Genomic DNA, 24,247 nt, shown 5'->3' with positions numbered 1-24,247 from the left:
TAAGCAGTGATTGTGCAACAGATCATGTTACTAAGCGTTTTATGAGCACCTCCAGTAATTACCGTTGATATAAATTCTATTTAACTCAACTCAATTCTCAGTGGATGTTAAATATGTAGTAGTTACTCTGTATGTCATTGCATAAGGGCAAATCGCTCGTAGTCATCCCGCAATAACACGCAACAGTTAATAAGCTAATATTTTTTATGAAAATAAAAGTAGCAGACATCTGACAATTTTTAGAATTTTTTGTGTTAAAAAAATTCCACTTGTAGAATATTTTAAAAAACTATCCGTGCAATTAAAAAACAAATATTTTTTTATTTATAACTAGCAACCTTGCAGTCACTACGTGACTGCCGTGACTTATGAACTAAAAATTAAAAAAAAATTTTTGCTGTATTAAATAATGAATTTTGTTAAATTGCTCTGTACTTTCTTAAATATTGACGTTTTTAAAGATATAAGCTCATCCCGATGTTACACTCATCAAAAGCTTTCATTTGAGTACCCACATGCATTTTCATATATTTTTCATATATACATATATATATAATATATATAAATATATAAGAAATTGATGTGGGTACTCAAATTAAAGGTCTCGATGAGTGTAACATCAGGGTGAGCTTATATCTTTAAATATGTCAATCAGTTCACAAAATACAAGGTCATTTCTTAATTATTGACATTTTTAAAGATATAAGCTCATCCCGATGTTACACTCATTGAGACCTTTCATTTAAGTACCCACATGGCAATTTTTATATATTTTACATATATGGTATTTGTTAAATATATAAATATATATAAAATATATGAAAAACTGATGTGGGTACTCAAATGAAAGCTCTTGATGAGTGTAACATCGGGATGAGTTTATATCTTTAAAAATGTCAGTAGTTGACAAGATACAAGGTCATTTCTTAGTTATTGATATTTTTAAAGATATAAGCTTATCCCGATGTTACACTCATCGAGACCTTTTATTTGAGTATCCACATGGCAATTTTGAAATATTTTACATATATAGTATTTGTGAAATATATAAATATATAAAATATATGAAAAATTGATGTGGGTACTCAAATAAAAGGTCTCGATGAGTGTAACATCAGGATGAGCTTATATCTTTAAAAATTTCAATAATTTACAAGATACAAGGTCATTTCTTAACTATGTATCTAAAAATAGAACATTTTTAAATGCAGTCTAAATACTTATCATAATAAATTAACTATTGGTGAGAAATTTCACTAAAAAAACCGATTTTATCATATGACTATCCTGGAGACAAAATTTTTCTTATTCTCTTAATAATGTAGATTAAATTATTGAAAAATAATAAATAAAAATTTGATGAAAATAGAATTATAAGACATCATAATTTTTAAAATGGTTTTTATTGAAAAAATTATCACAAAAAAATAAATTTCACATGTACAAAATTTAAATACTTGTCCGTGTAGTTAAAAAAAAATTTTATTTATTTCTAACTAAATTATTGTAAAAAAAAAACTAAAAATTTTTTAATGGCTACTAATTTTTGTATCAATATTTTTATTCTAAATTACGAGAAAAAAAAAAACATTAAAGCAAAAATGAATCATTGTAAGCAAAAGAACACGTGTACATACGGTACTTACGATTCTTACCTAGCATTAAATTTTGTCCGGTAGCTCGTAGTTTGCGTGTGCAATAATTCCTGATAAACGATAAGATTGATCTTCAGGAAAGTGTCAAGGTTTTTTTTATAAACATAAAATGAAATATATATAAAAATATATCTATAGATTTAATATTTATGTCTGAGCACAGCAGTGATGATTAATATTTATTTCCATTGGCAGGATCAAGATGGCGAGTGAAAAAGCTCACGTACAAAATAAGCAAGTATCCAAGGTCGCTGGATAAAGCATCGGTGGACAAAGATATTGCCCGTGCGTTTGCGGTCTGGTCAGAGTACACGGACCTGACTTTCACGCAGAAAAAGTCCGGACAGGTACACATTGACATAAGATTCGAACGTGGAGAACACGGAGACGGCGATCCATTTGACGGCCCAGGTGGAACTCTTGCTCACGCTTACTTCCCGGTTTACGGTGGCGATGCACACTTCGATGACTCTGAGCATTGGTCCATCAACAGTTATCGCGGGACCAATTTGTTCCAAGTAGCCGCTCATGAATTTGGTCATTCTCTGGGTCTTAGTCACAGCGATATCAAAGCTGCGCTGATGGCTCCTTTCTACCGTGGATATGAGCCTAATTTTCTCCTTGATAATGATGACATTTATGGGATTCAAGTAAGTTATTTTTAGTTTTTACACGCTTTATATTAGCTTCACTTGTATGTCAGTTTGTCAGTATGTCAGTAACTCTCCGTGGGTAATCTGCGCGCCTGCGGCCTTCCTAGGTTCTGGTAGCCGTTTCTCAGGCTCGCTCTCCGAAATCGAACTCTGATTCCCCGTATTTATAATATTTATAAATAATTATTTTTTATTAGCTTCACTTGTATGTCAGTATGTCAGTATGTCAGTATGTAACTCTCCGTGGGTAATTTGCGCGCCTGAATATTTTTGATAATCAACAAATAATAGTTTAAAAAAACTAAAAAATCACGCTTTTATAAATAAACCAAACTAAAAAGTAAAAAATAAATAATAGTTTAAAAAAACGCCATTCGGCCATACCCGACATGGATAGGTAGATTTCTTGTTTGAATATTGAAAAAAAAACACGTTATTAAAAGGCAAAAATGTCCTAAAATTTATTTTTTATTATATTTTTGCAAATAATGATATGAGACCGACTACAACCAATAGATATTCAAAGACATCTTCCTAAAAAATAGGATTTGTAACAGACGAAAGTCATTTGATGATAATAGCTAAAAATAATTTTTTTTTTATTTTTTTTAATTTTCCAAACTCCGAAATAAATTGAAAAAGTATCAAAAGGTAACGAATAATAGCTCAAATCGAAGATAATTATGTGAATTTTGACATAAAGTTGATAAATTCAAGCTATCTTTTATGGCTTAAAAATTATTTAAAGAAAAAGGGCTGAAATACGTTCATTGAAAAATTTTTGAAAATTTTCAAATTCACGGAATTAATTAAAAAAATCATCAAAACTAGACAAATAATAGTTTAAATTGAAGGTTATTAAATGAAATTTAAGATAAATTTGATAGATTTGATCTATTTTTTACATCTGGAAGATTATTTTCATAAAAAATACAAAATTCAAAATTTTTTGAAAATGAAAAAAATTTTCAAACACCCACAACTCGTAAACTAACCGGCCGATTTTGCTCATCTTTGAACTTGATCTTGGTATTGATCCACAGAATAAGCCCACAAAATTTCATAAAGATCGGTTGAGAACTGTGGGCGCAATCCTGCTGACATGGCGCGTTATATCACATATATATATATATATATATATATATATATATATATATATATATATATATATATATATATATATATACATACATAAATACATATATAAACTTTTGAGCCAATGCCATTTTTCGACATTACTCGATAAAATAAAACATATTATGATAAAATTTTCCTAAAATTACAACATGAGACCGGCTACAATAGTTATATTTCTATAGAAATCTACCTAAAAACTAAAAACACGCTTTTTATAGAAAACCAAACTAAAAAATAGAAAATAAATATAAATTAATAATAGTGTAAATAAAAAAAATGTATTTTATTTTAAAAAAAGCGTGGGGTGCTTTTTAAGATATTATCAAAATGATAATCACTCTACTCATATCTGTCAATAAAATATTTATAACTATTGACACCATGCACCTCACGCTTTTTTTAAAATAAAATACATTTTTTTTATTTACACTATTATTAATTTATATTTATTGAAATTTTTAACACTATTCTTAATTTAAATTTATTTTCTATTTTTTAGTTTGGTTTTCTATAAAAAGTGTGTTTTTAGTTTTTTTAAACTATTATTTTAGATTTATTTATATGATCAATTTTATGATACTGAAATTAAAAGACATCTGATAATTTTTAGAAATTTTTTAACAAATTAATTATAGCACTCAAAATTTAAATGATACTAAAGTTAGCCGACGTTTTTAATGTTTTGATTTTTTTTTAATAATTAAATTAGAACAAAAAAATTTTTTTTAAAAATTACACTTACAGTTTTTAAAGTTTTTTACAAGTGAAAATTTTTTTTTTATTTTTTCATAATCATTTTTTCAACAAAAAAAAATTCTAAAAATTTTTAAATGTCGGTTAACTTAATTTTCATAAAATTTATTTTAAAAAATTATGAAAATTAAATTAGCCGACATCTAAACATTTTTAAAGTTTTTTTTATTAAAAAAATTAAAAGAAAAAATTTCACATTTTTTAATTTTGAAAAATTATACATGCAATTTTTTTTAAGTATTTTTTTACTTGCAATTTAATTGATGAAAAATATTAAAAATTGTTATTTTAGTATGAAAATTAAGTTAGCCGACATTTAAAAATTTTTAGAATTTTTTTTATTGAAAAAATGATTACGAAAAAATAAAAAAAAAAATTTCACTTGTAAAAAACTTTAAAAACTGTAAGTGTAATTTTTTAAAAATATTTTTTTGTTCTAATTTAATTATTAAAAAAAAATCAAAACATTAAAAACGTCGGCTAACTTTAGTATCATTTAAAAATTACATTTTTAGGAGCTGTAAATTATTATAAATATAAAAATAAATTTTTTGAGTTATTATCTAAATAAAAATTTTAAAAATTATCAAGTGTCTGCTAAATGTAGAAAAAAATAATTTTCTGCTGTATAAAAAATAATTTTCTAGACCTAATTTAGTTTTTGAAATTCAGTGTCATTAAATTTTTGGTTTTATTTAGTATAAAAATTAAATAAGCCATCTCAAAATTTTTATTGAAAAATTTATTACAAAAAAATTTCACATATCGAAAATTTGAAAAATTATCCGTGCAATTTTTTCAAAGTAGATTAGATATTTATTTAGCATTGTACAACAGTAAGAACTGCTTTTTATAATTTTTTCATCACAGTATCTTAAATTAATTTAATTTTTTCAAAGTATTGTTTTTACTTGTAATTTTATTGATGAAAAAAATAAAAAAGCGTTGAACGTCGGCTAATTTTAGTTTAATTGGCAATTAAACTAATTGGAAATTAAATTAGCAGATATTTAGTAGTTTTTCAATTTTTTTTAATAAAAAGATAATTACAAAAAAAATAAAAATTTCACATATAAAAAATTTGAAAAATTAAAAGTGTAATTTTAAAAAAATATTTTTTTAGTTCTATTTTAATTAGTAATAAAAATCAAACAATTTTTAAACCTTTTGCTGATTTCAGTATAATTTATTTAGCTAATAATAAATTAACAATAAAAAATACTTTAATAAAATTGCACAATAATTTTTAAAATTTTATCTTAAAGTTCCTTTGTAATAATTATAAAAATGATCAAATGTCTGTCAATTTCAGTATCATTAATTGATTTTAATTTTCTTCTTTTCAAACTGAGTAAAAATTTGACGTATTTATTTTTATTGATCTTAAAAATGATTAATTAATCATTAATAAACAATATTTATTGAATTTAGGCATTATACGGTCCTAAAAGTAACGACGTAGCTGGCACAGAAGTCCACCAGCGTACAACCTCAAGCCCAACTGGCGAAGAAGATTCCGTGTTATGCACAGACTCGAAAGTAGACACAATGTTCAACTCCGCAGAGGGTCATACGTACGTATTCAAAGGTAAATAGACTTGTTCCTCAACTATCAATTGTCTTTTAAACTAATTACAGAGCTCAAAAAATAATGCATAAATCCTCAGGATAAAAATAAAAAATTCATCTTTGTAATTACTAATTAGTAATTACACAGTAGTATTTTACAACCAGCCATAGTAACAATAATAGTACAGTAACCGGAAATGATTTACAGGCGATTACTACTGGAAGTTAACGGACGACGGTGTAGCCAGTGGGTATCCTAGACTGATAAGTAGTTCCTGGAAGGGATTGCCAGGAAAAATCGATGCTGCCTTCACGTATAAAAATGGGAAAACTTATTTCTTCAAGGTAATTCGGCCGATTATTTTATTATTCATTTATTCAATTCAATTATTGATAAATATAGTTACAAGTTCCTAGATAGTCAATAATATAACATTATTCATTTTATTTTTATTACTCGTCCAGGGCTCTAAGTACTGGAGGTACGTCGGTAAGAGAATCGACGGTGATTATCCGAAGGATATCAGCGAGGGATTCACTGGAATTCCCGACAACATTGACGCCGTCACCGTTTGGACGGGAAACGGAAAAATTTATTTCTACAAGGGAACTAAATTCTGGAGATTTGATCCTGCTCAACGGCCACCAGTTAAAAGCACTTACCCGAAACTTATTTCTAATTGGGAAGGAGTGCCCAATAATATGGACGCGGCGCTTACGTATCACGGGTACACGTATTTCTTCAAAGATAATGCGTACTATCGGTTTAACGACCGGACATTCTCGGTAAGATCTTTCATTTTATTTTAGTAATTTTTTACAAGTAGGTCAATCCCATTTTGGCCATAAAAATTTTTTTTTAATTCTTCATTTTTTTATGTATTTTTCAAAAAAAAAAAAATATCAAAAAAAATAAAATAGAAATTTTATTCAAAAACATGAAAGTCAAAATTTTTTCCAATTTTTAAAGGTAAAAAAAGCTATCAAAATTTTTATTTTTTCTTCTCGACATTTTTTATCATAAATGTTCATTAAAAAGATTATAAAAAATTTTTTAATTTTTATTTTTCACTTAGTTAAAGCTCACAATAGAATTGACTCCATTTGTAAATAATTACCTTAATTTTTTATGAAAATAGTTAGCCGACATCTAAAAATTTTTAGAATTTTTTTTATTTAAAAAATTATTACAAAAATTTTTTTTATTAATAAAAAAGTTTAAAAACTATAAGTGCAATTTTTTAGTTCTAATTTAATAAATTAAACAAAATTAAAAAATCAAAAATGTCGGCTAACTTTATTATAATTTTTTTTATGAAAATAAAGTTAGCCGACATCTAAAAATTTTTTTTATTATAAAAATTATTACAAAAACATTTTTCATCTGTAAAAAAGTTCAAAAACTATAAGTGCAATTTTTTAAAAATATTTTTTAGTTCTAATTTAATAAATTAACCAAAATCAAAAATATCGGCTAGCTTTACTATAATTTTTTTATGAAAATAAAGTTAGCCAGCATCTAAAAATTTTTATAATTTTTTTTATTAAAAAAATGATTACAAAAAAATTTTTCATTTATAAAAAAGTTTAAAAACTATCAGTGCAATTTTTTAAAAATATTTTTTAGTTCTTATTTAATAAATTAAGTAAATAAAAAATGTCAGCTAATTTTATTAAAATTAATTCTTTATCTGTATAAGAAATTTCGTCTAATCTTATTTTTTTTTATTAATTAACTTATAGGTGGACGTAGCTGATCCAGCGTTTCCACGAGCGACAGCATTCTGGTGGTTCGGGTGCAAATCAGCGAGTCGAGGGACACTAGGTAATATCGCATGGAAAAATAATTACTCAGTAGACCCTTCAGAAAATGGAAACTTGGAAAATAACGGCGGTGATTTCCTTAGCGATGACTATGATAAAGGAAATGATGGAGAGATCATGTTTGATACAGGTACTTGAGTTTATTGGAGATCAAGTCCACTTGAATTTAATATTATTTTATTAAGCAAAAATCTGCTTTGGATATTTTTAAAAACCTGGCTAATGTTTGGGGCTTATTTAGCTTTAATTATGTGTAAAAAAAAAAAAATAAGTTCAATTTTTTTTAATTATAAAAAACTGAAAAATTTAAAAATTAAAAAAAAAATTGAACTTTTAATAAGTAAAAAATTACGCTTGAGCTTCGAGTTTATTTATATAAAAGTAAACTCAATCAATTTACTACCTACGGTTTACAACCGTACTTTATAACTACAGATTAGTACCCGTTAATATTACGGGATGTGACGCAACACAAATACTTTTATAATAAAACTAAAAATACAAAAAAAAAAAAAAAAAAAATAGAAATATTACACGTGCATACAGTTTGAGTTTATAACTGTCTCATCCTGTGAATTCAATCAGTTCTACAACTTCCGGTGGTATCTGTACCGATGTCACTCTTTGATCTCGCGTTTTTTTATTATTAAAAAAAAATATTCACAGTCGCGACAAAAAAATGATAACTGTCTGTTATTATTCGCCGACAAAAAGATGAATAAATAATAATAAACTCGAAGCGATCGAGATGATGTGTCAAGTCAATACAGGTGGAGGTACTAACTATTAATTTATTTAATTGCAGTTAAAATTACCATTGTATACTTTTTTATAGACTAACAATCATACGTTTTATTATTATTACTATTAGATAATAATTATTTACTATATATTGTACATGGAAACAACAATTTAGCTTCTTAACAAACGAACGAGCCCCCACATTAGCCAGGCGTTAAATATTTACATAATTAATTAATTAATTATTAAAAACAATTACGTAATCAAATTTTTTATTATAAAATCGCCAATGAAATGCCGTCGTCCAGTTTACCAGTAAATATATATTTAAGCATAAGATTATATTTATTATATTGAATCCCGGAAAAAAATTTAAAGTTATGAAAAATTCATATTATTTCATTAAAATTATTGTAAAATAAAAATTATAATATTTTTTTTTTTGTAACAAAGAATGAAACGATCATTCTGGGAGAGCTTATTTTTCAGGAAAAATTTTGGTTTGATATAATTAAGAAATGACCTTGTATTTTATGAACTATTGACATTTTTTAAGATATAAGCTCATCCTGATGTTACACTCATCGAGACCTTTCATTTGAGTTCCCACATCAATTTTTCATATATTTTATATATTTTCATATATTATATATATGTATATATAAAAAATATATCAAAAATGTATGTGGGTACTCTAATGAAAGCTCTTGATAATTGTAACATCGGGATGAGCTTATATCTTTAAAAAAAGTCAATAGTTAAGAAATTACAGTGCAATTTAACAAATATCTTGTGAACTATTGACATTTTTAAAGATATAAACTCTTCCCGATGTTACACTTATTAAGACCTTTCATTTGAGTACCCACATCAATGTTTCATATATTTTATATATTTATATATATGTATTTATGAAAAATATATCAAAAATGCATGTGGGTACTCAAATGAAAGCTCTTGATAATTGTTACATCGGGATGAGCTTATATCTTTAAAAAAGTAAATAGTTAAAAAATTACAGTGCAATTTAACAAATATCTTGTGAACTATTGACATTTTTAAAGATATAAGCTCTTCCCGATGTTACACTCATCAAGACCTTTCATTTGAGTACCCACATCAATTTTTCATATATTTTCATATATTATATATATGTATATATGAAAAATATATCAAAAATGCATTTGGGTACTCAAATGAAAGCTCTTGATAATTGTAACATCGGGATGAGCTTATATCTTTAAAAAAGTCAATAGTTAAGAAATTACAGTGCAATTTAACAAATATCTTGTGAACTATTGACATTTTTAAAGATATAAACTCTTCCCGATGTTACACTCATTAAGACCTTTCATTTGAGTACCCACATCAATTTTTCATATATTTTATATATTTTCATATATTATATATATGTATATATGAAAAATATATCAAAAATGTATGTGGGTACTCTAATAAAAGCTCTTGATAATTGTAACATCGGGATGAGCTTATATCTTTAAAAAAGTCAATAGTTAAGAAATTACAGTGCAATTTAACAAATATCTTGTGAATTATTGACATTTTTAAAGATATAAACTCTTCCCGATGTTACACTCATTAAGACCTTTCATTTGAGTACCCACATCAATTTTTCATATATTTTATATATTTATATATATGTATATATGAAAAATATATCAAAAATGTATGTGGGTACTCAAATTAAAGCTCTTGATGAGTGTAACGTCGAGATTGGCTTATATCTTTAAAAACGTCAATAGTTAAAAAATTACAGTGCAACTTCACAAAAGTCATTATTTATTATAGTCACATAGTGACTGCCAGGTTGCTAGTTATTAATATAATGTTTATTTTATAATAATTTTAATGAAATAATCTGAATTTTTCATAACTTTAAAACTTTTTACGGGTCCATTATATTCTTCTTTTAATACGCATTAATGGTGCTAGAGGTCTCTGTTTCATTTCCATCAATATTCTTCCTTGTTTCATATACTAACTCTAATTACTAACTTATATTTTAAAAGCAGCTTCAGATTAACCAAAAAAACTAATTAAAAAAATGGTTTATTTTTTTTATAAAAAAAAAAAAATTAAATATCGCACGAAGTTACTATCAATGAAGCAGATTTCACACAATTAAATGAAGATAAAGAAACACCCACTGGTGTGAGGTGCATGGTACAATTTTATAAAACCGGTAGCGTTGATTTGGAACTAAATTCTTAATCTACACCTACACTTTTATTTATTTATTTATTAAATATTTCCTTTCACTTGCAATGAATAGACACATAAATATATATATATTATTTATCGCACGTTTTAATTATAATTTATATATCTTCGCACGTGTTTATTTGAGTTTTAATTTTAATTGTTTGCACGAGCACATTATTAAGCACTTAAGGGGGATAGCCACTGTGATTTTCGGGAATTTTTTTGATTAGAATAATAAAAGAATTTGGGAATCGGGTTTTTTTTGTTTTATAAAGTATACATTGAAGATCATTCTCCTAAATTTTGATTAAAAAATATCATGTTGTTACAAAGTTATAAACATTTTTGTGGAGCACCAAAAAAATTTCCCCCACCACGGTGGGATCTCTAACTCAAAAACGGATTATCTAAAACAAAAAAACCAAACTGCGTTGTAATCTGCATGCATGTGGTTATCGTTTCACGTAGGAAATTTTGAAAATTTAGATTTAAAAAAAAATAGCAACATATTAAAAATTTTTTCGTTTTTTTTCTCATTTTTTTGGAATCAAACAGCCCTAAAAAATCTTAAAAATAAAAATTTTCAAAATCCCCTACGTGCAACTATAGCTACTGAATAGACGAATACGGAAAAAAAAGTTGTAAATTGGTTCATATTTATGCAAATTACAGATCCCACCATTTCAAAAAAAGTAGTTTCGTCGAGAAAAACGCGTTTTTGTCGGAGCGCCGCGCGTGCAATGGTCATTTGACGCGTTGTCACAAAAATGACTATAACTCAAAAAACATTCAGAATTTTCATATAAAACTCTAGATACATATTCTTGAATGTATAAACTTTAATTTAATAAAAAAAAAAAATTTTTTTAATGTCTATTTTTAAATAAAAAAATATTAACATTTGAAATAAAATTTAAAGCTTCAATATTAATTGAAAAATTCAATTTCAATTACAAAAAAATACAATAAAAATTTAATAATTTTTTAGGAAACTTGAGAGAATTCTCTCACAATTCTAACATAGTGTCACAAAAAATGACTATAACCCAAAAAATATTCAGAATTTTCATATAAAACTCTAGATACATATTCTTGAATGTATAAACTTTAATTTAATAAAAAAAAAAAATTTTTTTTAATCTCAATTTTTAAATAAAAAAAAAATTAACATCTGAAATAAAATTGAAAGCTTCAATATTAATTGAAAAATTCATTTTAAATTTCACAGTGGCTATCCCCCTTAATGATAAGTTATTAATTAAAAAAAAATGCTCGATTTATCTTCACGCATTTCTTGCCAGCCCAGAACATAAACATAAATTTACTGACAAAATTACAATACTAGAGATTTTGCTTGCTGTACAGAAATAATTTAACGAGCCTACATTACGAATATTGATCGGTAAATTGGCCTGCAAATCACGGAATTTCTGACCGGCCATTGAACCGCTAAAATTGCAAACTTTAAAAACAAAGATTAAATAGTCTCAAAGTTAAAATAAAAATTTAAATTCAACTCAAGTATTTTTAAAGAAGAAAATTCTTTACGATAAAATTCTAATGTTTCTTCACTGACTTGCTCGCTAAATTCTTCACTGACTTCTGTCTCCTGTCACCTAAAATAACATTAATTATTATTAAAAAAAATAATTTAAGTGTTATTAAATAAATAAATAATAAACTTTACAGAAGAAAACAACCTGCGGTATGGATTATTTGGATTTGACAAATGAAGCTTTTTATTTTGTTTATAAAGGAATTAAATCGGCTGAGGCCTGAAACGTGCCACATAAATAATAAAGAATAAGTAAATAAATAAATAAAGGACGTAGAAAGCAAAAGAAGATATTAAAGTTCCAAAACAACCGGCTTGTAAGTTCCTTAGAATGTTGGAGTGTTGAGTGTTTCTTTATTACCCTCTGCGTTGATAAGTTCCTGAATAATAATGAGGATTTATTATTTTATTCAACGCAGTGTGAATAAAATTTAAATTAACGAGTTTCTTCGTGCGATTATTTACGATCAATCATCACAATATCAAAGCCTGCATTCGATGTTATTTATTTAAAAATAATAAATTTTGTTAAATAAAAAAAATTGATCGTATATCACAGGAAGTACTGATGAACTAGTAACCTCCTCGAATCAAGACTCTGCTAATTCTGGAGCTGTTTCTATCTTCTCGAGGGGATTCCTGAGGCTAGCCATCGCTGCGACAGCCCTGATTATCACTAAGACCTGTATAATTACGTAGGATATTTATTTTTTACGTCTATGATCTAAATTAAATATTAAATTTTGTAATATATCCTCATTGAAGACTCTTTAATATTGTATGATTGTTGACATGTTCAGATTATTGTTAAGTTTAATTGTAAAAATTATAAACATACTTATAGTGTTTAATTAAGTTTTACAAATTAACTGGAAAAAAAAAAAAAAAAAAAAAAAAAATAGGCCTGTTACACTGCCGCCGAATTAAGTAAAATAATCAACAATTTAGGTAATTATTTACAAGTGGGGTTTATCATTTTAATTTTCATTTTTTTGAACGAAATTTCTATTTGATTTTATTAATATTTTTTTTTAAAATACATAAAAAAATGGACATTAAAAAAAAAGTTGATTATTACAATTTTAAAAAATTTTCAAAAAAATGTATAAATTTTTTAAAAAATTGTGATATTTGACAGTCACTAGAGAATTTTTTTTTAACAAAAAAATTTGCCCCAAAAAATTATTTTTAAAAAATTGCATTTCCAATTTTTTTTAATTTTTACATCAATTTTTTTATATTTTTTTTTTGCCATAATTTATTTGTTAAAAAAAGTTCTAAAAATTATTAAATATCTGCTAAATTTATCATCATTTAAATTGTTCGTTTTTTTTATCTACTTTTCAAAAAAATATAAATAAAATCATCAAAAAAAGATAAAATAGAAATTTTATCTAAAAAATTTTTTTCCAACGATTGAAAGAAATTTCTATTTGATTTTATTAATACATTTTTTTTTAATGCATAAAAAAATGAACAATTAAAAAAAAAAGTTGATTATCACAATTTTAACAAATTTTCAAAAAAATTGTGATATTCAATTTTTTTTTAAATTGTATGACATTATAGCAGTCACTAGAGAATTTTTTAATCTTTTTTTAACAAAAAAATTTTCTCCAAAAAATTATTTTTAAAAAATTGCATTTTCAATTTTTTAAAATTTCTACATGTCAATTTTTTAAATATATTTTTTTGCCATAATTTATTTGTTAAAAAAAATTCTAAAAATTATTAAATATCTGCTAAATTTATCATCATTTAAATTGTCAAAAAAATATATATCAAAAAAAGATAAAATAGAAATTTTCCAACTTATGAAAGCAAAAAAGCTATCGAAATATTTATTTTTTTCTTTCACGATATTTTTTTATAATAAATGCGCCGTAAAAACAATTAGAATAAAAAAAAAAAGATTTTTAAAATGTTGTAAACCCCACTTGTAAATAATTACCATTTATTTTAGTATCGACGGGTCTCAAATAATTTTTCCTTTGATTAATTAATTCATGAAATAAATCATTTATTAATTAATTAAATGAATAGTATTGATATTTATGAAAAAAAATATTTTTATAAAAGAATCCAATTGGTGAATGAATAATACTTTTTTGTGTTCGACGTGCATCTATAATTTTTTAAAATGTTATTATTTAGAATATAATCATCAAGTATTAATTTACCTCTAATACGTCCATTTAATTATTATTTTTTCATTATTTTAATTATGGATCATAAATTTAGTACTTAATAACTGTACTCTCCCGATTTTTTTAATAATATAATTCGAATGATTTTTTTATACGCGATATGCGACGATAAATGTGTATTTCTATTGATTTACATTTTTTTTTTTTTTTTTTTTTTTTTTTAAACAAGTGCCTTTTTTGACAAATATAAATAAGTGATAAACAGAACAATCGGGGCACAAATGATTCATAAAATGAAACTTGCCGAGCTATGGCACAATAATTATTAATTATAGTTTCTATTATTAATTAATAATAATTATATACTTGTATATTATATATAAAAATATTTTTACTGACATGCATTGTAATATAAATTCATATAGTCACTTAAAACTACATATCAATAAATCTACTTGAATTTTATATTGTCTTTTTTATTTTACCCTAAAAAAAAGTTTTTTTTTTTTTCAATATTAATAATTTTTTTAATAATTATTTTAGAGTGATTGTCATCTCCGATTAATCGGTTGCATGTTTTCTCTTTTTGTTGGCTTATAAGTAAGAAGTTTTGTGTATTTTTGTAGTAATTTTTTCCAATAGCAGTCTATTGTCGACATTCGTAATTTCTTCCAAACAAAATCACGACCACGTTGAGCTATTTTTCGTGATATTTCATCGTTGTCGCGTGCAAATTTTATCAGTCGTCTGTAAGACAGAAAAATTTATTTAATAAAATAAATTATTTAAGTATAAATAAAAAGAAAATTTTTTTCTAAGTACTTACTCGAGTTCTTGTTTGCTAGCATCTTTGGAAACTGGAATATAATGAATCCAAGGCTTCATTGCAGAGTAATAAAATTCAGTCCACTCGTCACCGACATGGAAGACCAATGAATTGCACAAGAATAAATGTTTGTGTCTAAATGAAGCTGCTACTCCGCGATAATTGAATAAATATTTGTACTTGCAGTGATTTTCTAGTGAAACTTCTGGAGCTGGTGGTCTGTGAAGTGTATCCTGAATTAAATAAATAAATCAATTATTATTAATTAATTTCACACTTTTGATTTTTTAGCATTTAATTAACTAATAAATAGCATTAAAATTTTTGCGACAAACTCATAATGAAAATTCGTAGAAAAAATAAAATAGAAAAAATAAAAACTCATAGAAAAAATTTTTTTAATTATGAAAAATTCATATTATTTTATTAAAATTATTATAAAATAAAAATTATAATAATAATAATTGTATCATACCCACAATTTTCCTGAAAAACAAGTACCCTTAGAATGATCACTCCATCTTTTGTTACAAAAAAATTATTATTAAAGAGTTTTATATTTCAAAGCCATTATCCCCGATCCAAATTGATGTAAGACTAATTTTTTTTTAATTTTACATTAAATTTTTATTTATTAAATTCTTTAAATTTTAATTTTTACTTATTATTTATTTCCACACATTATTGTCGGTATGAGCACTCATACCATCCTTGGGTGAATATATCTAACAATTAAAAATCTTTATTTTAATTTAAGATTAAGCAAAGATGTTTTATTCTTTACTCAGTGAGACTTTTTTCGGCCACCGAAAAAATTATTATTATTATAATTTTTATTTTACAATAATTCTAATGAAATAATATGAATTTTTCATAACTTTAAAATTTTTTCTGGGATTTAAATTCATGATGAATGATTCAAATTTTTTATATTTTGACAAAAATATTGATCCTATAAAAAATTTTTTTAAACAAAAATTTTTAATTTAATTTTATAAAAAAATGTCCTTTATGTTTCTTCTATATGACCAATATTATTAAAACTGTAGACGTAATTTTAAAACTGATTCATAATTATCAAAAAATTTTAAAATTTCACTATGAATTTTAAATTTAAAATTACAGCAAAAAAATTTATTTTTTAAAAAAATCTTCAAAAAAAAATTTTTTTTATAAAATTAAATTTTGAATTCTTGTCTGATAAATTTTTTTATAAGATCAATATTTTCGCAGTAATGCTAAAAATTTAAACAATTTATTTTAAAATAGCAGCAAAAATTTTGACCCTACTAAAAAAATTTTTTTTTATATTACTTCATCAGACTTCCAGGCCTGATTTTTTGTGTACTGAGCATCAACTAATTCCGGTTGTTCCCGACTCAGCAAAACTAAATTATCACGCTCGGAGCTAGTTCTTGAGCCGCGAAAAAACGCCTGTAGTTTTTTCTCGTCCCAAGGATTTTCCTGGCTGGCTTTGTCCAAAGATTTGCGGTGCTGGTCCCACCTACCGAGCCCACGGGGGTACAATGAGATGGCAGGGCCTCCTTCCCAGAAAGACCAGGCGGGATAAATGATGTCATAATACTCCGGAGTCTAAAAAAAAAATTATTGTTGTTTATTATTAATTATTCAAAGACTTATTGACTATTTTTTAGCGAATGAATAAGCTGGTTTTCAAGAACCACTAAAAAATTACTTTACTGAAAGAAAATATAGGCAGCGCAGTCCCAAAGTGACTGCTTGATTGAGGATAATCTCGGGTGTTAATCAAAAACTCAGTGTCTGTCACATTAGCGACGATTTTATTAATAAAGTGCTCGATTCCGGCACATCTTGATGGAAACATGCATTCTTTAGATCTGAATAATTCTCCATTTATTATCTGATAAATACTTCCTCTGGATAATGAATAATCAATCAATTTTTTACTGATACCATCTGATTTAAATGGCTCAAGATCTTGGGAGATAACGTCAGTAAAGCAGCCGCATTTTTTCGCATCACACTCCTTGTAATCATCCTCAGCTCTTGTTATTAAGTCATAAAAGTCCTTGTAATTGTTATCGAGATCTGAAAGATTTGATAAATATTAATTTTTTTAAAGAAGAAATAAATAATAATATTTTTAATTTTTTTTTTTTTTATTGATTTGTAAAAAAAAAATCAATTATCTATATTATTGAGAGAATAAGAAAAATTTTGTCTCCAGGATAGTTATATGATAAAATCGGGTTTTTTAGTGAAATTTAGTATCATGATTTGAATTTATACCTTTTCAAGGATTTGTATCAATCTCACCGATAGTTAATTTATTATAATAAGTATTTAGACTGCATTCAAAAATGCTCTATCTCTAGATACATAATTAAGAAATGATCTTGTATCTTGTGAACTATTGACATTTTTAGAAATATAAGCTCATCCCGATGTTACACTCATCGAGACCTTTCATTTGAGTACCCACATCAATTTTTCATATATTTTATATATTTATATATTTCATAAATACCATATATGTAAAATATATAAAAATTGCCATGTGGGTACTTAAATGAAAGGTCTCAATGAGTGTAACATCGAGATGAGCTTATATCTTTAAAAATGTCAATAATTAAAAAATGACATTATATCTTGTGAACTATTGACATTTTTAAAGATATAAGCTCATCCCGATGTTATACTCACCGAGACCTTTCATTTGAGTACCCACATCAATTTTTCATATATTTTATATATTTATATATTTCACAAATACCATAGATGTAAAATATATAAAAATTGCTATGTGGGTACTCAAATGAAAGCTCTTGATGAGTGTAACATCGGGATGAGCTTATAACTAAAAAAAAAGTCAATAATTAAAAAATGACAGTGTATCTTGTGAACTATTGACATTTTTAAAGATATAAGCTCATCCCAATGTTACACTCATCGAGACCTTTCATTTGAGTACCCACATGGCAATTTTTCATATATTTCATATGTTTGTATATATATTATATATAAAATATATCAAAAATGCATGTGGGTACTCAAATGAAAGGTCTCGATGAGTGTAACATCGGGATGAGCTTATATCTTTAAAAATGTCAATAATTAAGAAATGACCTTTTATTTTCTGAAATATTCTCATTTTTAAAGATATAAGCTCACTCCGGCATTACACTCATCGAGACATTTCATTTGAGTACCCACATCAATTTTTCATATATTTTATATATTTATATATTTCATAAATACCATATATATGTAAAATATATAAAAATTGCCATGTGGGTACTTAAATGAAAGGTCTCAATGAGTGTAACATCGGTATGAGCTTATATCTTTAAAAATGTCAATAATTAAAAAATGACATTATATCTTGTGAACTATTGACATTTTTAAAGATATAAGCTCATCCCGATGTTATACTCACCGAGACCTTTCATTTGAGTACCTACATGGCAATTTTTCATATATTTCATATATTTGTATATATTATATATAAAATATATCAAAAATGCATGTGGGTACTTAAATGAAAGGTCTCGATGAGTGTAACATCGGGATGAGCTTATATCTTTAAAAATGTCAATAATTAAGAAATGACCTTTTTTTTTCTGAAATATTCTCATTTTTAAAGATATAAGCTCATTCCGATGTTACACTGATCAAGAGCTTTCATTTGAGTACCCACATCAATTTTTCATATATTTCATATATTTATATATATGTATATATGAAAAATATATGAAAATTGATGTGGGTACTCAAATGAAAGCTCTTGATCAGTGTAACATCGGAATGAGCTTATATCTTTAAAAATGTCAATATTTAAGAAAGTACAGTGCAATTTAACAAAATTCATTAAGTAATAAAGTAAAATTTTATTTATTTATAGTTGACAAGTCACGGCAGTGACATAGTGACTACAAGGTTGCTAGTTTTTTTATTCAAAAATTTGAATAATTGTTACGTATACAATTAACTGTCATTACCATAAATAAACAAAAAAAAATTAAAGGTTACCGCTTAACTCTTCATCGTGTTTTCCATCAGAACATGATGGCTTCTCAATCGAACAAAATTCTTCTTCAGTTATTACAAAAGTATTTGTTGTAAATAATAATATTATTATTGGTGATTTAAAAATATCCATGTTTACTACCATAACAATAGCGTCGAATGTCAACAAACACTGAATGGGTGTGGGAGTGTTTTGAAATAATAATTTTCTGTCTTATCTACTAGTCTAATATATCTTTTGGCCACAAGACAGCAGCTCAGTTCCCTAATGGCGTTGATTATAAACTATTCTTATCGTTATTATTATTATTATTATTATTATTATTACTCCGGTTGAGAAATGTACATACAAGTAAGTTGTTGTTGAACTAACATAATATATCTATTTATACCACGTTGTTATAAAAAATATCAAATCTTTATTTATTTTTAACATCTTCAGAAGCATCTAATTAAAATAAACAAATAAAATATCAGTCCAATACAACGAGACTTCTTCCAAAGGTAATAAATTTTACACAAAAATTATTAACATTAATTATTTACAATACTGAAGTTAGCTGACAACTGTCAATTTTAAAAATATTTATAACCAAACAATTACAATAAAAAAGCTTCCAAAAATTTCCACTAATAATTTTTTTATAAAAATTAATTTACCAGACATTTGATAATTGTAAAAATTTTTTTAACAAATAAATAATGTCCAAAAAAAATGTTAAAAAAAAATTGACATTTAGAAAATTAAAAAAATCAAAATCCCAATTTTTTAGAAATTATTTTTCGGAGCAAATTTATTTATTAAAAAATTGTCAAGCGACTCCTAACTTTAAAGTCATAATTTTTTTTTAATTTTCACGTATGGAATTTTTTTTATTTAATTTTTTTCATAATAATTTAATTGCTATAAAAATAATAATAAAACTAGCCGACATTTTTTATTTTTTTATTTTGCTTAATTTATTAAATCATAACTAAAAAATATTATTAAAAAATTGCACTTTTAGTTTTTGAAGATTTTAACAAATGAAAAAAATTTTTTTTTATTTTTTTGTACTAATTCTTTAATAAAAAAAACCGCAGTTACACATCTTTACTCCAAATTACTCAACTCGGCGACATACTGTACTCAACATAAAAAATTAAATAACTTTCAAAAAAAAAAAAAGCTTTATTCAATTCATTCCATGAAATCTTTACTCAATAGTATTTTATAAGTGATAGCGCGTTTTTAAAAATCTCTATTCAATATTTTTTTATTTAATAATATTTTATTTGGCAAAAACAAAACTGTACCCAAAATTTCTCAGCTCTGTACAATCTGTACTCCAATAAAATAATTTAATAAATAAAAAAAAAAAATTTTTCACTATATATAGATATATAAATTACATGTAATTGAGTAAAGTTGACATTGAATAAAGTTTGTAAAACAATAGAATTTTATTTTTTAAGCATAAAATTATTAAGTAAAGTTTTTTTTAACTTATTTAAAGTAAACAAATTATTAAACAAAAAATAATTGAATAGAGATGTTTAAAAGTGCGCCATCACTTATAAAATACCATTGAATAAAGATTTCATGAAATACAGTTGGAACTGAGTAAACTTAGCGTTGAATAAAGTTAGCATAGAGTAATGAATAAATTGAGTAAAGTTGTCTTTTTTTTTAAGTTTTTCGATTATTTTTATTGAGTACAGTATGTCGCAGAGTTGAGTAATTTGGAGTAAAGATATGTTACTGCCAAAAAAACCATAAAATTTTTTAGATGTCAGCTAACTTTATTTTCATGCTACAAAATTATAAAAAAAAATCTCTAATGTCTGTCAACTTCAGTGTCATTAATTATGTATCTATGAAAATTAAGTTAGCTGACATTTAAAAACTTTTTAATTTTTTTTTATTGAAAAAAAGACTGAAAAAAAAAAGAAAAAAAAATTTTATTTGTAAAAAATTACATTAAAGTTAGCAGTCACTTAACAACTTTTGAATTTTTTTATCAAAAAAATTTGTTCCAAAAAATGATTTAAAAAAAATTGCATTTTCTATTTTTTAAAATTTCTACGTCAAATTTTTTTTCTAATTTTTTTTGCTATAAAATTGAAAAAATAATTAAACATATGCTAAATTAATTTTCATTTGTAAAAACCTTTAAAAACTAAGTGCAATTTTTAAAAAATATTTTTTTGTTCTAATTTAATTATTAAAAAATTAAAAACGTCGGCTAACATTAGTATCATTATTAATCTTATTAAATTGAATAAATTTTTTTTTCTAGATTAAAACTGATGTTATGAATCTAAAAGAAACAATTACTTCAACAGAGAGACACGAAAATAATTAAATTTCTTCGATAATTCACCTCAGTGCCATTAAAGCAGTATTTTTTATAAAATAAACATGTTTGAAAGCATAAGTAATTTTGTAAGAAGACACAGTCGTAAGTTAGTCATCGGCGGAGCTGTAGTTGGCACTTACTACGGTCTTTTAAGGTACAGTCAATATAAAATAATAGAATGGCAAAAGCAAGAAATGCAAAAAAGGATGTTGAATTCAAAGCTAAAGCAGCATTACGAGTGCACTGAAAAATCATGTACCCAAGCGATTTCAAACCTGGGACGTTGTGTTAGAAATTCAGTGCTGAAATTAATCCGCTGTCAAGAAATAATAGACCAATTAAAAGCCGGGAATTGTGATAAAATAGCCTGTTGGAACGAATTAAAAGTTAATTCTATTTGTAAGTCCGTATTAATTATTTACGCTGACATAATGCTGGTGTTAATCATGCGGCTCCAAATGAACATAATCAGCGCATCGATGTTTGATAATTCCTCTAGACCCGACGAAGAGCGTGAGCTTAAAAGAATCCAGGAGGTTTATTTAAATTTGACCAATTATTTTATGGATGGAGGTATCCAGCAATTGTCATTGTTTATAAAAAAAAAAGTTGAAGAAGTTTTAAAGTCCATTTCGCTGAAAGACGAATTTAATTTAAAAGAACTGGAGCAAATTTATTTAGGCATAATGTCTAGTATTTTAGACGATAAATCTGGAGACCCGGTAAAGAATTTTAGACAGTATGTGTTTCCACAAAATTTGAACATCGAAAATAATTATCAGCTGGAAGATATTCTGAATATCACTCTTGATTTTCTGGAGAGTCAACAATTTCAGACTTTGATGCAGTCTAATATTAGGAGCGGGTTTGTTATGATAGTCGACAAGATTTCCGAGACTTTTGACAAAGTTGCTAATAAATCTAATGATAATTCTTCCTCCATGACTGAAGAAGTCGCGGAAAGTTATCTTATTGTACACAACTTGGAAAATTCGAAGCTACCATTCGCTAAAATTATTCCTATTGTTAATAGTCTTCTTCCGGATGTTCCTGCTGATAATGACATTCATGAAACTTTGCTCAGATTTTTGATAGCTAATCATCCGTTAAAATGCTTCGGGGCTACTGTTTTTGAGGTGCTTTGTACTTATCAATGATAATTATTTAATTTCTTTCTAGGGTTCAGAATAAATTTGGAAAAATTATCGGAATTTTGTTGGAGGTTTACTAAATTTTTTGTTATTTATTAGTTTTAAAAGTAACTTATTATTTTACTAAATATATATTTTTTTTTATTGTAATTTATGGCTAATTTATTTATACATTTTAATAATAAATCAAAATTTTTCAAATATCCCGCCATTATGTTGGTAAAAGATAAATTCAGTTTTCTTCTTTATCTTTTCTTAGTTAAGTTTCTTTATAACCTAAAAAAAGTTAAAAAAGTCAACTATCACAAGGAGTAAAGTTTGTTGTGATACAATACTTGGAAAAATATCAGGATTTATTGTTAACAATCAAAAGTTGTTAATCAAGGTAAATAATCAATTTTTGATTGCTTAATTACAAACATTTATTTAATAAATATCATTGCAGACGCTGAATTTTTTAATCTGAATTATTCACATTTATTTTCCATGACATTGTTATTATTATGATACTGAAATTAACAATTTGTCAATTTCTTGGATTTTTATAAGTAAATTATTGTGAAAAATTTTTATTAAAAAAATTTTACTTTTGGAAATTGAAACAAAATTAAATGGAAATTAATTTAGCATATATTTAATAATTTTAAGAATTTTATAACAAATTATGGCAAAAAAATTGACATGTAAAAATTGAAAAAAAAGTAAAAAATGCAATTTTTAAAAAATAATTTTTTAGAACAAATTTGTTTGTTAAAAAAATTAAAAAATTGTAATAATACTAAAGTTAGCCGACATTTTTCATTTTTTTAGTTTTTTTTTTTTAATTATTAAATTATAAATAAATGATATTTTTAAGAAATTGCACTTATAGTTCTTAAAGTTTTTTGAAAATAAATTTTTTTATACAAAAAATTTTTAAAGTTTTTAGATGGCTAACTTAATTTTCATAAAATTGTATAGTGACAGTGAACTTTAATGTCATAAAAATTACAAATGCAAATTTTAAAAAAATATTTTTTTTTTATAATTGATTTTTAATGAAAATAAAAAAAATGTCAGATATCAGCTGATTTAAGTATCATAATTATTTTTTATTTAATATCTACTAAAACTTTGTAAAAAAATATTTGTATGCATTCAAAAAAATTTGTTTTGAAAAATGATTAAAAAAAAATTGCAATTCTAATTTTTAAAAATTTTTACTACTCAATTTTTTTGTTACAAAAATTCTAAAAAATTAATTTTCAAATATTAAATTAATTAAAAATGAATAAAACACCTAAAATAAATATTACAAAAACGAATTTTAATTTTTCTTTACAGAAAAATGTTGTTATTCTGCCCAACATGTGGAAACGCTCTCCAGATCGAAGAAGACCGCCAAATGCGCTTGGAGTGTCCAACTTGCCCGTATATTTTCAAAGTAACCCGAAAAATATCAACGAGAAATTACCCTAAGCTGAAGGAAATCGATGATGTCCTAGGAGGTGAAGAAGCCTGGAAGAACGTCGAGTCAACCGAAGTAACTTGTCCTACCTGTTCCCACAAGCGAGCTTACTTCATGCAGCTTCAAACGCGTTCCGCTGATGAACCTATGACTCTTTTCTACAGATGTGCTCAATGTGCTTACAATTGGAAAGAGGGTTAAATACCTCAATTTTTTCCT

At 25.0% G+C, this 24,247-nt stretch overlaps 4 protein-coding genes across 8 annotated transcripts in view; 3 read left to right on the top strand and 1 right to left on the bottom strand.

Annotated features, from left to right (window-relative positions):
* Positions 1 to 13,030, top strand: part of LOC123263452 (matrix metalloproteinase-14) — a 34,276-nt gene extending 21,246 nt beyond the window's left edge. Inside the window, exons 4-9 of one of the 4 annotated variants that reach the window (XM_044726229.1) lie at positions 1,851 to 2,305; positions 5,630 to 5,786; positions 5,976 to 6,112; positions 6,233 to 6,553; positions 7,511 to 7,721; positions 12,670 to 13,030. In XM_044726229.1, the coding sequence (XP_044582164.1) occupies positions 1,851 to 2,305; positions 5,630 to 5,786; positions 5,976 to 6,112; positions 6,233 to 6,553; positions 7,511 to 7,721; positions 12,670 to 12,809 (1,421 nt within the window). In that variant the 3' untranslated portion in view covers positions 12,810 to 13,030. Of the gene's footprint in view, positions 1 to 1,850; positions 2,306 to 5,629; positions 5,787 to 5,975; positions 6,113 to 6,232; positions 6,554 to 7,510; positions 7,722 to 12,244; positions 12,376 to 12,669 lie in introns of those variants that run through there. The other 3 variants (XM_044726231.1, XM_044726230.1, XM_044726232.1) reach the window with 3 other exon arrangements.
* Positions 13,031 to 14,799: 1,769 nt separating this feature from the next.
* On the bottom strand, positions 14,800 to 19,506 carry LOC123263457 (O-glucosyltransferase rumi homolog). Of its 2 annotated transcripts, none has more exons than XM_044726238.1 (5): positions 19,103 to 19,506; positions 16,780 to 17,153; positions 16,398 to 16,676; positions 15,084 to 15,316; positions 14,800 to 15,004 (listed from the first exon to the last, which is right to left on the bottom strand). In XM_044726238.1, the coding sequence occupies exons 1-5, from the start codon at positions 19,119 to 19,121 to the stop codon at positions 14,809 to 14,811; spliced, it is 1,101 nt and encodes a 366-aa protein (XP_044582173.1). In that variant the 5' UTR covers positions 19,122 to 19,506; the 3' UTR covers positions 14,800 to 14,808. The 2 variants fall into 2 exon arrangements, with proteins under 2 accessions (XP_044582173.1, XP_044582172.1); XM_044726237.1 differs by having other exon boundaries at positions 19,095 to 19,504.
* LOC123263461 (peroxisomal biogenesis factor 3) lies at positions 19,376 to 22,652 on the top strand. The gene is made up of 2 exons (XM_044726241.1): positions 19,376 to 19,595; positions 21,371 to 22,652. The coding sequence occupies exon 2, from the start codon at positions 21,493 to 21,495 to the stop codon at positions 22,585 to 22,587; it is 1,095 nt and encodes a 364-aa protein (XP_044582176.1). The 5' UTR covers positions 19,376 to 19,595; positions 21,371 to 21,492; the 3' UTR covers positions 22,588 to 22,652.
* Positions 22,653 to 22,797: 145 nt separating this feature from the next.
* Positions 22,798 to 24,229, top strand: LOC123263478 (DNA-directed RNA polymerase III subunit RPC10). Its single transcript, XM_044726273.1, has 2 exons — positions 22,798 to 22,966; positions 23,903 to 24,229. Exon 2 carries the CDS (start codon positions 23,909 to 23,911, stop codon positions 24,227 to 24,229), a length of 321 nt encoding a protein of 106 aa, XP_044582208.1. The 5' UTR covers positions 22,798 to 22,966; positions 23,903 to 23,908.
* Positions 24,230 to 24,247: the final 18 nt, after the last annotated feature.

Source organism: Cotesia glomerata, linkage group LG4 (genome assembly GCF_020080835.1).
Source record: "Cotesia glomerata isolate CgM1 linkage group LG4, MPM_Cglom_v2.3, whole genome shotgun sequence".
NCBI lineage: Eukaryota > Metazoa > Arthropoda > Insecta > Hymenoptera > Braconidae > Cotesia > Cotesia glomerata.
This window is presented reverse-complemented; position numbering and strand designations above follow the sequence as displayed.